The sequence below is a fragment of the Ranitomeya imitator genome, chromosome 6, assembly GCF_032444005.1.
Source record: "Ranitomeya imitator isolate aRanImi1 chromosome 6, aRanImi1.pri, whole genome shotgun sequence".
In the NCBI taxonomy this organism is placed as follows: Eukaryota; Metazoa; Chordata; class Amphibia; order Anura; family Dendrobatidae; genus Ranitomeya; species Ranitomeya imitator.
The window spans coordinates 244346397-244362074 of record NC_091287.1 but is presented as its reverse complement, the minus strand read 5'-3'; the positions used below and the strand labels follow the sequence as shown (position 1 = coordinate 244362074).

At 44.2% G+C, this 15678-nt stretch overlaps 1 protein-coding gene across 3 annotated transcripts in view; it reads right to left on the bottom strand.

Annotated features, from left to right (window-relative positions):
* The window catches only part of LOC138642409 (uncharacterized), a 231603-nt gene that overhangs the window by 191575 nt on the left and 24350 nt on the right, over positions 1-15678 (bottom strand). For all 3 annotated transcript variants that reach the window (XM_069730540.1, XM_069730543.1, XM_069730541.1), the window contains exon 2: positions 10518-10586. In XM_069730540.1, coding sequence (XP_069586641.1) covers positions 10518-10571 — 54 coding nt within the window. In that variant the 5' untranslated portion in view covers positions 10572-10586. The remainder of the gene's footprint in view (positions 1-10517; positions 10587-15678) is intronic.

Genomic DNA, 15678 nt, shown 5'->3' with positions numbered 1-15678 from the left:
AGATACGCTATTTTATATGTGAATTTTCCCCACGAAATTGCACTGGATGTGGAAAATCTGTAGGTAAAAACACATGGTCCTTTTCCGCACTGGAAAAGGACTAAACCCGCATTTAAAGCAGCACATGAATGTATAAAAGTTTTGATAAAGCCAAATACCAAGAAACATCAAGAACAAAGCAGCTTTATTTAAAACATGACATTTCAAAAAGAGGTAAAAAATATATATGCACTGTCAAAAATGCAATGAAAAAAAAGCAAGTAAACATTTAGCCAATAGCTGCAGAGATGCTGCAGAAAATCTGCAACATCAAGAACTCAAAAATTCATCATGGGGGGGGCGTGGCTATGTAACGGAGGAGGGAAGACGTGCCTCGTGAGAGCTCCGACCATCCTGATAATATCCTGCCATTAAGACCCCTTATTTGCCAGCGGTATCGGCTGGCACTGGCGCCTGGGACCCCCGGGAGTCAGGTGACCTCCCCAAAAGGCTGCAGTAAGGACCCGGGACTTGGAATCCGTGAGTGGTCTGGGCGGACGGAGGGTACCTGTGCGGCGGCGGCCATCTTGGAGCACGCGCTCCGGCGGGACAAGACGCGGCACTGGCCTCTTCTGACACCCGGCTTCTCTTCTGGTGGACTCGGTGGGGCTGCGCTCTTCGGCGGTGAACGCTGTGTGGCATAGGAGTGCAGGGGCTGAGAGCTCCGGGACGGGCGGCAGTGGCTGCAGGGGACGGCGGCCATTACCAGTGCGCACTCCCTGACAGTGAGGGGAGAGGCGCTCTTCATTACTTTAACGGTGCTGCTCAAGAGGTGAACAGATAACCCGGGATATACAGGGGCGACGTGGTGTGTGTGCCCTGAAAGATTGGGCCCCACGCCCCCCCTGCCAGATAGACATCTCTTTTATTGGCGCCATAACTTTGGAGGGATTAACCCCCTCCCTGCTGGTCCTCCTGTGGTGGCTGTGGGCCTGTCCTGATATATAACACCTCAGGCTACATTTAATACTTTTTACAACTCTCCTTACGCCAGCTGCTTGTTTTGTGGCCCTTTTTTCTCCAAAAAAAACAGCCCTATATCCTGTGCCCGCTGACTTGTGTGGCTCCTTCTGCTGCCCACCATGTATCACTCCAAAGGGGCAGGGGCTGCTGAGAAATTGAGGAAATACTCCAGGGAGGATCCCCCTGATAATGTACGTACTCTCAGGAATAATTCTACGCCGGCCCAGCGTAAAAATCGCCTCTCCGATGATACTGAGGAGGGAGAGCAAGAAGAGGAACTGACCCTTAAGCAAGCATCTGAGCAATTAATGCAGGCTATATCCCTCACTAGATCGTCCCTTACTGAAAAGATAGAGGACGTGCACACTGAAGTGGGTCGTCTGCGGCATGATATGCAGGCCATGAGAGGACGTATTTCAGAGGTTGAAACACGAGTGTCCCATGTGGAGGATACTATCACCCCTATGGAGACTACTCTGAAAAGGGTCGCCGGTTCCATAAACGCCTGGAAACAAAAGGCAGATGACCTGGAGAATAGGCTGCGCCGCAATAACATTCGAATTATTGGCCTGCCAGAGCGCTCGGAGGGTCAGCAACCTGAACAATTTTTGGAAGACTGGCTTAAAACCTCTCTGGGAAATGGATTCTCCTCAACATTCTCGGTGGAGAGGGCCCATAGGGTCCCAGCGAGACCTCTCCCCCCTGGAACTCCGCCTAGACCTTTTTTGGCGCGCCTTCTCAACTGCAGGGATAGGGATGCTATTCTCCGCTTGGCGCGACAGAAGGGTCCTATTAAATTCAACAATGCTACCATATCAATTTTCCCGGATTTCTCAATGGAGCTTCAGAAGCAGCGGGCGCGATTTATGGAAATTAAGAAACAACTACGGGATAAAAATATTATCTACGCCATGCTTTATCCTGCTCGACTACGTATTGTCCATGATGGCTCCTCCTTATTCTTTACGGACCCGGCGGAGGTCACTGAATGGTTGCGGTCCTACAAGGTGTCCACTGTAAATGACTCCTAATCGGCTTCTTCTGTCCAATGGCAATATGGGGGAAAAAGGAGCTCTCCGTGTGGGTGCTGAGCTTATTAATAATACCGGACGCTGGAGTCAGTGAGGGTATCCCCTTTTCTATTTGATCACAGGAGTGCAGGATTGTACTTCTCTACTGTTAAAGTTACATTATGTTGGGTTGTTGTTTTTTGTATTAGTTTTGATTGTTCAATGTGTATGGTTGCCGCTAACACTATTTTTAAGCCTTGTTTGGTGCCTCTGAACCGGACCCGAGTACTACTTCACATCTTCCTTTCTTTTAAGTATCAATATGGGATCTGAGATCATATTTATGACCTGGAATATACGAGGTATCAAAACCCCCCGGAAGAAAATTAAAGTATTCTCGCAGATTAGACGGTATCGCCCACACATTGTGGCACTGGTGGAGACACATCTGACTAGAGACACAGCTCGATATACAAAAAAACCGTGGGTGCAGTGGTCTCTTCACGCATTCCACACCAGCTACTCGAGAGGGGTGTCTCTGTTAATACATAGAGATGTTAGATGGGAGGCCAGGGAGGCACGGCGGGATCCGGAGGGTCGCTTTGTCTTTGTGCATGCATTTGTCAACTCGCGAGAATATGTGATATTATGTATCTATAATCCCCCTGCCCCCGCTGGTACTTCGATCCTTCGTATGGCATTGGGTTTCTCCTTAAATTATCCTGATGCTAGTGTTATTTGTATGGGAGATTTTAACCTAGTCATGGATGGGTCCCTGGACAGATTGAGATTAGATGACGCGACAATTGGGGATCCCCGGTCTTGGCCCCCCTCCCAACTGGCGTTGTTTATGGATGGTAGTGGATGGCTGGATTTGTGGAGAGTGCATCACCCAGAGACTAAAGGATATACCTGCCACTCATCCACTAGGCAATCTTTATCTCGCATAGATTACATATTCGGTTCTAGTAATTTGGCACTGTGGGTGGATGGTGTTGAGCATGGCAGTAGAGGGATTTCGGACCACAGTCCGGTTATCCTCAAACTTAAATATGGCCAATCATATAATAATATGCCCTGGAAGTTGAACCCCTTTTGGTTAAAATTAATGGACTCTAATGATAGAACGGTTGACCAGCTGAATTGTTTTAATTCAACTCACCCGGAACCCCAAAATCTTGGCTTGTTCTGGGATACTCTAAAAGCCTATTTGAGGGGGTGTTTGTCCTCCACAATTTCCTACATTAAAAGGGTGACGGCGAGGGAAGATGATGAGATAGAGCAGCGGCTGAAAGACTCGGAGGCTGCCTATATATCTAGTCAAACTAGTGGTAACAGGGCTGAGTGGCTTGCTTCTCAGAGGTTATATGTTCAACATGCGGACACCAAGTCAAAACGCAAATTATTCTTTACCCGTCAATCCTACTTCGAGCTAGGGAACCAGGCTAGCACACTCCTTGCCTTCTTAGTACGCCAACATAATACCTCCAATACTATACTACAAATCCGCACACTCGATGGCACATTGGTGTCCTCCACGGATAAGATACTTCAGTGTTTTCATGATTACTATGAGACGCTGTATAAATCTGGTAGTGGTCTTGATGTCTTTGAGTGTCTGGATTATCTATCAGATATAGTGTTTCCTTTGTTGAGTCCAACCCAGCGGGCCTATATGGACGCTGAATTTACCATGGAGGAAGTAGAACATGCTATGGCGGATATGGCCACTGGGAAGGCCCCTGGGCCGGATGGGTTTCCTATTGAGTTTTACAAGAAATACTGTGATCAACTGGCACCACTCTTATTGAAGGTACTTCGGGAAATATGGGAGGGAGGACCTGTGCCCGAAACATTTTATGATGCAAATATTGTTATGCTCAGGAAAGAGGGGAAGGATCCTCTGGAATGTGGGTCATATCGTCCTATATCGTTGGTAAATGTGGATTATAAAATCTTTACTAAAATTCTGGCTACTAGACTGAACGCAATCATATTAGACCTTATACACCCTGACCAGACTGGCTTCATGCCGGGAAAAAGCACCTCCATCAATATTAGACGGGTTCAATCAGTGATTCAGTATAGCTCCCTAGAAACAGATAATAACTGGGCACTAGCATCGTTAGATACAGCCAAGGCTTTCGACTCTCTCGAATGGCCCTTTCTATCTGCATGTCTGAGGAAATACGGTTTTGGGGACAAATTTCTAAGAGGGATAGATATACTATATAGGAAGCCCAGGGCACGTATAGTTGTGAATAATACCATTTCTGAGCCCTTTTCCCTTTATAGGGGAACTCGCCAGGGATGTCCTTTATCCCCGGCCCTCTTCGCCTTGGCAATAGAGGCCTTGGCAATACGCATAAGAACCTCTGATGGTATTAAGGGAATAAATATTGCGGATCGAGTGGATACCATCGGTCTCTATGCTGACGATATGGTGATATTTATGGACAAAGTAGAGGAAACGTTACCACAGGTGATTGCGACTATAGATAAGTTCAGTAAATTTTCAGGGCTATATATAAACTGGGATAAATCTGCCTTGTTCCCTCTCTCACATACCCAGGCACCCTGCCTCGAAACTCTCTCGCCGCTCCCCATTGTATCCAGTTTCAAATATTTAGGTATTCACATGTCCAAATACAGCCAATTAGATCTACAACTTAATATCTACCCACTATTAGATTTGGTTAGAATTAAATTTTCAACCTGGAACAAACTCCCGCTCTCGGTTGCCGGCCGAATTAATCTAATTAAAATGATACTGCTCCCTAAGCTTAACTATTGCCTTCAACATAGTGCCGTGCCCATACCCAAACACTTCTTCGCAAGGTTAAACTCCCTGGTTACATCCTTTATATGGGGGAAAACTAGGCCCAAACTTAAATTGTCGACATTACAGAGGCCGAAGCAGGGGGGTGGGGCGGCTTTGCCAGATTTCCACTTATATTATCTCGCCGGCCAGGCCAAGGCGATAAATAAATGGATGCCTAATAATTCCCTGCCTAACTCGGAGAGTCATTTGCTCCATGGTGCCCGGGCTGATTGTCCACTGGGGTTTCTAGAACTAGAGAAAGTTAATGCCCCCTGTTTGCTACAGTTGCACCGGCTGGCACGATCAATATGGAGACAAATTAAAAAAGTTACTGGATTTGTAGATGTAGTGGCTGAAATGCCTCTATGGAATAATAGTTACTTTCCGGGACTGTTGAACCATCCATCCACTAATTTTTGGATCTCGCATGGTGTTCTCTCGGTGAGAGATGTATATAACCAGGGGGTCTTTGCATCCTTTGTACAATTACAGAATACCCACAGTGTTCCGAGGTCTCAGTTCTTCCGTTATTTACAGCTAAGATCAGCCTTTCAATCACATATGCGGAGTATGGGTGGGGATCGAGCTATTTCATCCTTACCTTTGATAGGTATTCTCAACTCACAGGGCCCTCAAGGACTTATTTCCTCCTTATATACTTATTTGTTGTCCATGGGAGATGGGTCTACTATAAATTCCGTCAAAGGGAAGTGGGAGGGACTTCTTCCTGATGTATCGGGAGAAGAATGGGAGGATATTTTGGAGTCCCCAACTAAAGTCTCTCCCTCAATTAATAATAAAATGACTCAATTATATATTCTGCATCAGTCTTATTTGACCCCGGTACGGCTTTTTAAAATGGGCCGCTTCCACTCGTCGGATTGCTTGAGGTGCCATTCGGGTGATGCGGATTTCATCCACATGATTTGGAAATGCCCTGTTATTCGTCAGTATTGGAGTGAGGTGACGTCTTTTTTAACATCCTTATTACTGATCCCTGTCCCACTTGAACCACTGATCTGCTTATTTGGGGTGTGGGATGCGGAAGCTTGGGATCTTTGCACCGGAATATTTCTACGAGAGTCACTTTTTATGGCACGAAAGGTGTTAGCATTACGATGGATGGGTGGTTCTTGCCCGTCTCTCAGAGCCTGGGTTGATCTGGTGAATTCGATTATCCCGTATGAGCGTACACTATATCAAAATAGAGGATGCCCAGGCAAGTTTGAAAAGATTTGGGGTAGATGGAACTCCTCTTATAATACTTTATAATCCTCATTAGCTTGGCTACTATGTGGAGGTTGGGCTCGTGGTTTGGGGGGCATCACTTACGGGGTGAAATCTGTATTAATTTTCCTTTGGCGGCGCATTATTGCTATTGTTAAGTTAATGTAGTTAAATGTTGTATATTAGGTGATTTGTAAGACGTCAGTGATTTAACATACACAGTTTGTCACTTTTGTAATACTTTTAGATATAATAATGCATGACCCCTATCTGTATTTCATACTGTTACTAATAATGACAAATGCAAACGTGTGTATTGTGCAGTTTATTCTGGAATTAATAAACGAATTTAAAAAAAAAAATTCATCATGGGAACGTAGCCTTAACCCCTTTACCCCCAAGGGTGGTTTGCACGTAAATGACCGGGCCAATTTTTGCAATTCTGACCACTGTCCCTTTGAGGTTATAACTCTGGAACACTTCAACGGATCCCAGTGATTCTGACATTGTTTTCTCGTGACATATTGTACTTCATGACAATGGTAAAAATTCTTTGATAGTACCTGCGTTTATTTGTGAAAAAAAAGGAAATTTGGCGAAAATTATGAAAATTTCGCAATTTTCCAACTTTGAATTTTTATGCAATTAAATCACAGAGATATGTCACACAAAATACTTAAGTAACATTTCCCACATGTCTACTTTACATCAGCACAATTTTGGAACCAAAATTTTTTTTTGTTAGGGAGTTATAAGGGTTAAAAGTTGACCAGCAATTTCTCATTTTTACAACACCATTTTTTTTTTTTTTAGGGACCACATCTCATTTGAAGTCATTTTGAGGGGTCTATATGATAGAAAATACCCAAGTGTGACACCATTCTAAAAACTACACCCCTCAAGGTGCTCAAAACCATATTCAAGAAGTTTATTAACCCTTCTGGTGCTTCACAGGAATTTTTTGAATGTTTAAATAAAAATGAACATTTAACTTTTTTTCACAAAAAATTTACTTCAGCTCCAATTTGTTTTATTTTACCAAGGGTAAGAGGAGAAAATGGACCCCAAAAGTTGTTGTACAATTTGTCCTGAGTACGCTGATACCCCATATGTGGGCGTAAACCACTGTTTGGGCGGATGGGAGAGCTCGGAAGGGAAGGAGCGCCATTTGACTTTTCAATGCAAAATTGACTGGAATGGAGATGGGACGCCATGTTTCGTTTGGAGAGCCACTGATGTGCCTAAACATTGAAACCCCCACAAGTGACACCATTTTGGAAAGTAGACCCCCTAAGGAACTTATCTAGAGGTGTGGTGAGCACTTTGACCCACCAAGTGCTTCACAGAAGTTTATAATGCAGAGCCGTAAAAATAAAACAAAAAATCTTTCCCCAAAAAAATTATTTTTTAGCCCCCAGTTTTGTATTTTCCCGAGGGTAAGAGGAGAAATTTGACCCCAAAAGTTGTTGACCAATTTGTCCTGAGTACGCTGATACCCCATATGTTGGGGGGAACCACCGTTTGGGTGCATGGGAGGGCTCGGAAGGGAAGGAGTGCCATTTGGAATGCAGACTTAGATGGAATGGTCTGCAGGCGTCACATTGCGTTTGCAGAACCCCTAATGTACCTAAACAGTAGAAATTCCCCACAAGTGACCCCGTCTTGGAAACTAGACCCCCCATGGAACTTATCTAGATGTGTTGTGAGAACTTTGAATCCCCAAGTGTTTCACAACAGTTTATAACGCAGAGCCGTGAAAATAAAAAATCTTTTTTTTTCCCACAAAAATTATTTTTTAGCCCCCAGTTTTGTATTTTCCCAAGGGTAACAGGAGAAATTGGACCCCAAAAGTTGTTGTCCTATTTGTCCTGAGTACGCTGATACCCCATATGTTGGGGTAAACCCCTGTTTGGGCACACGGGAGAGCTCGGAAGGGAAGAAGCACGGTTTTACTTTTTCAACGCAGAATTGGCTGGAATTGAGATCGGACGCCATGTCGCGTTTGAAGAGCCCCTGATGTGCCTAAACAGTGGAAACCCCCCAATTATAACTGAAACCCTAATCCAAACATACCCCTAACCCTAATCCCAACAGTAACCCTAACCACACCTCTAACCCTGACACACCCCTAACCCTAATCCCAACTGTAAATGTAATCTAAACCCTAACTGTAACTTTAGCCCCAACCCTAACCCTAACTTTAGCCCCAACCCAAACTGTAGCCCTAACCCTAGCCCTAACCCTAGCCCTAACCCTTACGGAAAAATGGAAATAAATACATTTTTTAAATTTTTCCCTAACTAAGGGGGTGATGAAGGGGGGTTTGATTTACTTTTATAGCGGGTTTTTTAGCGGATTTTTATGATTGGCAGCCGTCACACACTGAAAGACGCTTTTTATTGCAAAAAATATTTTTTGCGTTACCACATTTTGAGAGCTATAATTTTTCCATATTTTGGTTCACAGAGTCATGTGAGGTCTTGTTTTTTGCGGGACGAGTTGACGTTTTTATTGGTAACATTTTCGGGCACGTTACATTTTTTGATCGCTTTTTATTCTGATTTTTGTGAGGCAGAATGACCAAAAACCAGCTATTCATGAATTTCTTTTGGGGGAGGCGTTTATACCATTCCGCGTTTGGTAAAATTGATAAATCAGTTTTATTCTTCGGGTCAGTACGATTACAGTGATACCTCATTTATATCATTTTTTTATGTTTTGGCGCTTTTATACGATAAAAACTATTTTATAGAAAAAATAATTATTTTTGCATCGCTTTATTCTCAGGACTATAACTTTTATATTTTTTTGCTGATGATGCTGTATGGCGGCTCGTTTTTTGCGGGACAAGATGACGCTTACAGCGGTACCATGGTTATTTATATCTGTCTTTTTGATTGCGTGTTATTCCACTTTTTGTTCGGCGGTATGATAAAGCGTTGTTTTTTGCCTCTTTTTTTTCTTACGGTGTTTACTGAAGGGGTTAACTAGTCGGCCAGTTTTATAGGTCGGGCCGTTACGGACGCGGCGATACTAAATATGTACTTTTGTTGGGTTTTTTTTTTATTTAGATAAAGAAATGTATTTATGGGAATAATATTTTTTTTCCCCCATTATTTAGGAATATTTTTATTTATTTATTTATTTTTTACACATTTTGAAAAAATTTTTTTTAACTTTTTTACATTGTCCCAGGGGGGGACATCACAGATCGGTGATCTGACAGTTTGCACAGCACTCTGTCAGATCACCGATCTGAGAGCAGTGCAGGCTGCTTCACAGTGCCTGCTCTGAGCAGGCTTTGTGAAGCCACCTCCCTCCCTGCAGGACCCGGATCCGCGGCCATCTTGGATCCGGGTCTGGAGCAGCCAGGGAGGGAGGTAAGACCCTCGCAGCAACGCGATCACATCGCGTTGCTGCGGGGTGCTCAGGGAAGCCCGCAGGGAGCCCCCTCCCTGCGCGATGCTTCCCTGCACCGCCGGCACATCGCGATCATGTTTGATCGCGGTGTGCCGGGGGTTAATGTGCTGGGGGCGGTCCATGACCGCTCCTGGCACATAGTGCCGGATGTCAGCTGCGATAGACAGCTGACACCCGGTCGCGCTCCCCCCGTGAGCGCCGCCGATCGCGCTGGACGTACTATCCCGTCCGTGGTCATAGGGGCCCACCCCACCTCGACGGGATAGTACGTCCGATGTCAGAAAGGGGTTAAAAAACCATTTGCCTAAAACTGATTATGTCTCACTTATGCCTGAAGAATAGTGGGCATTGAACCTGTATTATAACAAACCATTTTCAGATTTCAGTGCAGCCCAAGATCTGCTTGCTACAGTAATTTAGCCGGCAGAGGTCATAATTAGTTAGATATGGCAATAGCAAATTTTTTCATATTCTAACTGATGTAAATATATGAGAAGAATAAACTTCTTTAAATCTGCTGGAAATTCGGAATGAATCTGCAAATAAGATGTGTCAGGTAAAGAAGCTGAAATAGCGATGTAGGCAAATAGAGCATGCAGAAATTTCAAAATTTGTAGCACAAATGGAAATCTGCAAGTCCTTGAACAAAATCAATCAGTTGCTGACAATTACAGTTGTCTATTTTGCAATATGTAACAATAACAGCCAAATTGCAATATTGTTTGAGAACCTGCAAGCAGTTGCAGAAAGTAATTTTAAGGCTATGTTCACATACAGCATTTTTTATGCCAATTAAAAACGGTGTTTTACAGTACCAGCAGAAGCTCTGAGACTTCAGATCTTATGCACAGGCTTTTCTTTTTCGACAGTTTTAGAACTGCAGCAAACTTTGTATGTGAACATAGCCTAAAACCGAAGGGAATAATGTTTTGCATGTGGCAATTTACACACTGAAATAAAACATAACCTTCCTAGTGCATGTCCTAATATTCTATAGTAAAACAGGACTGACCACTGCAGCACATACAGACTCTTACCTTACAAAAGTGTGACTTATTTCTCTCATACAGTTTTTCTCTGTCACCACTCATTGTGTCAATTTGGAACTGCAAAATACATAATAAAGAAAGTTATGATAATCCAAAATATTCCAAAGCAGTGTATATTAATGTAAAAAGCAATATTTGTCATGATAGAAACACATTACTATGCATCTGTTCTTATTAATATAAAAAAACCTATACGAAACATTAAAATTACCTTTAAAGGGGTTTTCCACCCCGGGTAAGTTTTTGGGAAACCCTGCAGCATATCAAACCCTAACAATGCACACACCACTAGAAATCAGCTCTGCTTGCCAAATCCAGCGGTCATCACATGCAGACCAGAATCTCAGCAGCATCACACACTATGAAGACTCAGCCGTGTAAAGATGGCTGGTTGTGAAGGGGTTAAGGTAGTTCATTAGAGAAATGAATGGCTCAGTTTGTTTGTTTTTTTGTTTGTGTAGATGGAATCTACCCCATATTAAATTGTTTACACCGTTTCCCACAGAAAGATATTCTTTGGGTACAACAGCTATCTGTTTAAAGGGAACCTGTCACCCCAAAAATCAAAGATGAGTTGCAGCCACTGGCATCAGGGGCTTATCTACAGCATTCTGCAATGCTGTAGATAAGCCCCCGATGTAACCTGAAAGATGAGAAATAAAAGGTTATATTATACTCACCCAGGGGCGGTCCTGCTGCGATCCGGGTCCGATGGGCGTCGCGGTCCGGTCCGGCGTCTCCTATCTTCATAGGATGGCGTCCTCTTCTTGTCTTCACGCCGCGGCTCCGGCGCAGGCATACTTTGCCCTGTTGAGGGCAGAGCAAAGTACTGCAGTGCACAGGCGCCGGGCCTCTCTGACCTTTCCTCCTGGTACACGTAGGCCCTGAGTGATGGCTGGGAGGCGTTTGTGTCCGGGGGAAAAAAAAGACATGACCCCGGACAAACTAAAGGTATGAGGGACTAATTATAGAAATGAATATTTTAGCGTAGGAAGGGACCCCAACTAAAAGGGCCACCTTGACAGAATGCAGCATAAGTGCTGCACAAGGTGGCTCTTTTAGTTAAAGACGCCTGAAAGGGGGGGGGGATGACAGGTTCCCTATAAATCAAGGGAGACAAAAAAACTATTCAGTTGACAGTTGACTGAAAAATTAAAATCCTTTATTGAAACTACATATGCCGTATCCTGCAGACTAAAAGAGGACAGACCATCCACCTTGCTATCAATGCACAGTTTCTGCATCTCTTATCGTATGGGGTTGTATTACTAAGTCAAGGGCAGCTTACACATCTTGAAAGGCACCATCAATACTGAGCATTATGTAGAGGTCTTAAAACATATGCTCCCATCCATACAACCTTTATTTCAGGAAAAACCTTGCATACTTCAGGAAAACCTTGTATACCTCAGCAAGACGATGCTAAATCACACACTGCATTCATCACAAGAGAATGGCTTTATAGAAAGAGTTCTGGTGATGAACTGGCCGTCTGCACTCCACACCTTTCACCAATAGAAAACATTTGCTGTAATGTGAAATGAAAAATCCATCAAAGACGACCTAGGACTGTTAAGCATTAAGAATCCTACATCACTCAAGAATCAGACATAATTCTTCTCTCCTTTCAGACTCAACTTTCAACTTCTCATCTGTGTTTTATGTTCTACTGTTAATAAAGTATGGCTAGGAGAGATATCCAAGTAATGGAAATTCTAATTTTCTTAATTTTACACAACGTCACAACTTTTTTGGAATGGAGATTGCAATAGAAAATGGGAAAACAATTCCAAATGCTGTACAAATGTGCAAAAACGCAACTCCGCTATTGTTTTGGCCGTTTTGAATTAAAGAGGGTTTTTCTGTACTGTAAAAACTACTTGACAACATCAAAGCTTGCATAGTTTTTAATTTTTTTTTTTTGTTCTTTTAACAAAAGGTAAAAAAAAAAAAAAAAAACCAGAAATGTGACATTTTGATCAAATCCATTTTAGGGTACATAAGTCGTTTTGAAAGCTTATTAAGTTTTTTTAATTTTTTTAGAAGTGCTGTAGTGACAAAAAAAAAAAAAAAAAGAACAAAACAATGCAATTCTGGGATTTTTTTTTTTTATTATTCTCTAACTCATTTAACCAATACCTTTGCCCAGCGTCGGACTGGAGTAGTTTGGGCCCACCAGAGAAAATCATTCTAAGGGCCCACCATGCTAAACCCCTTCAAGTCGCGGCACTTTTTCGTTTTTGCGTTTTCATTTTTCACTCCCCTCCTTCCCAGAGCCATAACTTTTTTATTTTTCCGTCAATATGGCCATGTGAGAGCTTATTTTTTGCGGGATGAGTTGTATTTTTGAACGACACCATTGGTTTTACCATGTCTTTTACTAAAAAACGGGAAAAAAATTCCAAGTGCGGTGAAATTGCAAAAAAAGTGCAATCCCACACTTGTTTTTTGTTTGGCTTTTTTGCTAGGTTCACTAAATGTTAAAACTAACCTGCCATTATGATTCTACAGGTCATTACAAGTTCATAGACACCTAACATGTCTAGGTTATTTTTTACCCAAGTGGTGAGAAAAAATTCAAAACTTTGCTTAACCCCTTCCCGACCTGTGACACAGCGTATGCGTCATGAAAGTCGGTGCCAATCCGACCTGTGACGCATATGCTGTGTCACAGAATGATCGCGTCCCTGCAGATCGGGTGAAAGGGTTAACTCCCATTTCACCCGATCTGCAGGGACAGGGGGAGTGGTAGTTTAGCCCAGGGGGGGGTGGCTTCACCCCCCCGTGGCTACGATCGCTCTGATTGGCTGTTGAAAGTGAAACTGCCAATCAGAGCGATTTGTAATATTTCACCTATTATAACTGGTGAAATATTACAATCCAGCCATGGCCGATGCTGCAATATTGATGTACCCCCACCCCACCCATCGCCCCCCCAGCCCCCCGATCTCTCCTTTACACGGCTCCGCTCCCCTCCGTCCTCCTGTCCGCTCCCCCACGTGCTCGTCCGCTCACCCCCGTGCTCCAATCACCCCCCCGTGCTCCAACCACCCCCCCTGCACTCCGATCCACCCCCCCTGCAGTCCGATCCACCCCCCCTGCAGTCCGATCCACCCCCCCTGCAGTCCGATCCACCCCCTGATGCTCCAATGCACCCCCCCCCCGTGCTCCGATCCACCCCCCGTGCTCCGATTTACCCCCCCATGCTCCGATCCACCCCCCCGTGCTCCCCCTCCCACCCCATCATACTTACCGGGCCTCCCGTGGTCCGTGGTCTTCTTTCCTGGGCGCCGCCATCTTCCAAAATGGCGGGCGCATGCGCAGTGCGCCCGCCGAATCTGCCGGCCGGCAGATTCGTTTCAAGTGCATTTTGATCACTGCGATAAAACCTATCGCAGTGATCAAAATAAAAAAAATACTGAATGCCCCCCCCCCCCCCCTTTGTCACCCCCATAGGTAGGGACAATAATAAAATAAAGATTTTTTTTTTCTTCCACTAAGATTGGGGTAAGAATTAGGGTTAGGGGTAGGGTTAGGGTTTCGGTATGTGCACACGTATTCTGGTCCTCTGCGGATTTTTCCGCTGCGGATTTGATAAATCCGCAGTACTAAACCACTGCGGATTTATGGCAGATTTACCGCGGTTTTTCTGCGCATTTCACTGCGGATTTACAACTGCGATTTTCTATTGTAGCAGTTGTAAAACCGCTGCGGAATCCGCAGAAAGAAGCGACATGCTGCGGAATGTAAACCGCTGCGTTTCCATGCAGTTTTTCTGCAGCATGTGTACAGCGATTTTTGTTTTCCATAGGCTTACATTGAACTGTAAACTCATGGGAAGCTGCTGCGGATCCGCAGCGTTTTCCGCAGCGTGTGCACATACCTTTAGAATTAGGCTATGTGCACACGGTGCGGATTTGGCTGCGGATCCGCAGCAGTGTTCCATCAGGTTTACAGTACCAAGTATACCTATGGAAAACCAAATCCGCTGTGCCCATGGTGCGGAAAATACCACGCGGAAACGCTGCGTTGTATTTTCCGCAGCATGTCAATTCTTTGTGCGGATTCCGCAGCGTTTTACACCTGTTCCTCAATAGGAATCCGCAGGTGAAATCCGCACAAAAAACACTGGAAATCCACAGTAAATCCGCAGGTAAAACGTAGTGCCTTTTACCCGCGGATTTTTCAAAAATGATGCTGAAAAATCTCACACGAATCCGCAACGTGGGCACATAGCCTTAGGGTTGGAATTAGGGTTGTGGTTAGGGTTAGGGTTGTGATTAGGGTTATGGCTACAGTTGGGATTAGGGTTAGGGGTGTGTTGGGGATAGTGTTGGAGGTAGAATTGAGGGGTTCCACTGTTTAGGCACATCAGGGGTCTCCAAACGCAACATGGCGCCACCATTGATTCCAGCCAATCTTGTATTCAAAAAGTCAAATGGTGCTCCCTCACTTCCGAGCCCCGACGTGCGCCCAAACAGTGGTTTACCTCCTCATATGGGGTACCAGCATACTCAGGACAAACTGCGCAACAATTACTGGGGTCCAATTTATCCTGTTACCCTTGTGAAAATACAAAAATGTTTGCTAAAACATCATTTTTGAGGAAAGAAAAATGATTTTTTATTTTCACGGCTCTGCGTTGTAAACGTCTGTGAAGCACTTGGGGGTTCAAAGTGCTCACCACATATCTAGATACGTTCCTTGGGGGTCTAGTTTACAAAATGGGTCACTTGTGGGGGGTTTCTACTGTTTAGGCACACCAGGGGCTCTGCAAACGCAACGTGACACCCGCAGACCATTCCATCAAAGTCTGCATTTCAAAAGTCACTACTTCACTTCCGAGCCCCGATGTGTGCCCAAACAGTGGTTTACCCCCAACACATGGGGTATCAGCGTACTCAGGAGAAACTGGACAACAAATATTCGGGTCCAATTTCTCCTATAACCCTTGGGAAAATAAAAAATTCTGGGCTAAATAATTATTTTTGAGGAAAGAAAACGTATTTATTATTTTCACGGCTCTGCGTTATAAACTTCTGTGAAGCACTTGGGGGTTCAAAGTGCTCACCACACAGCTAGATAAGTTCCTTTCGGGGTCTAGTTTCCAAAATGGGGTCACTTGTGGGGGGTTTCTACTGTTTAGCCA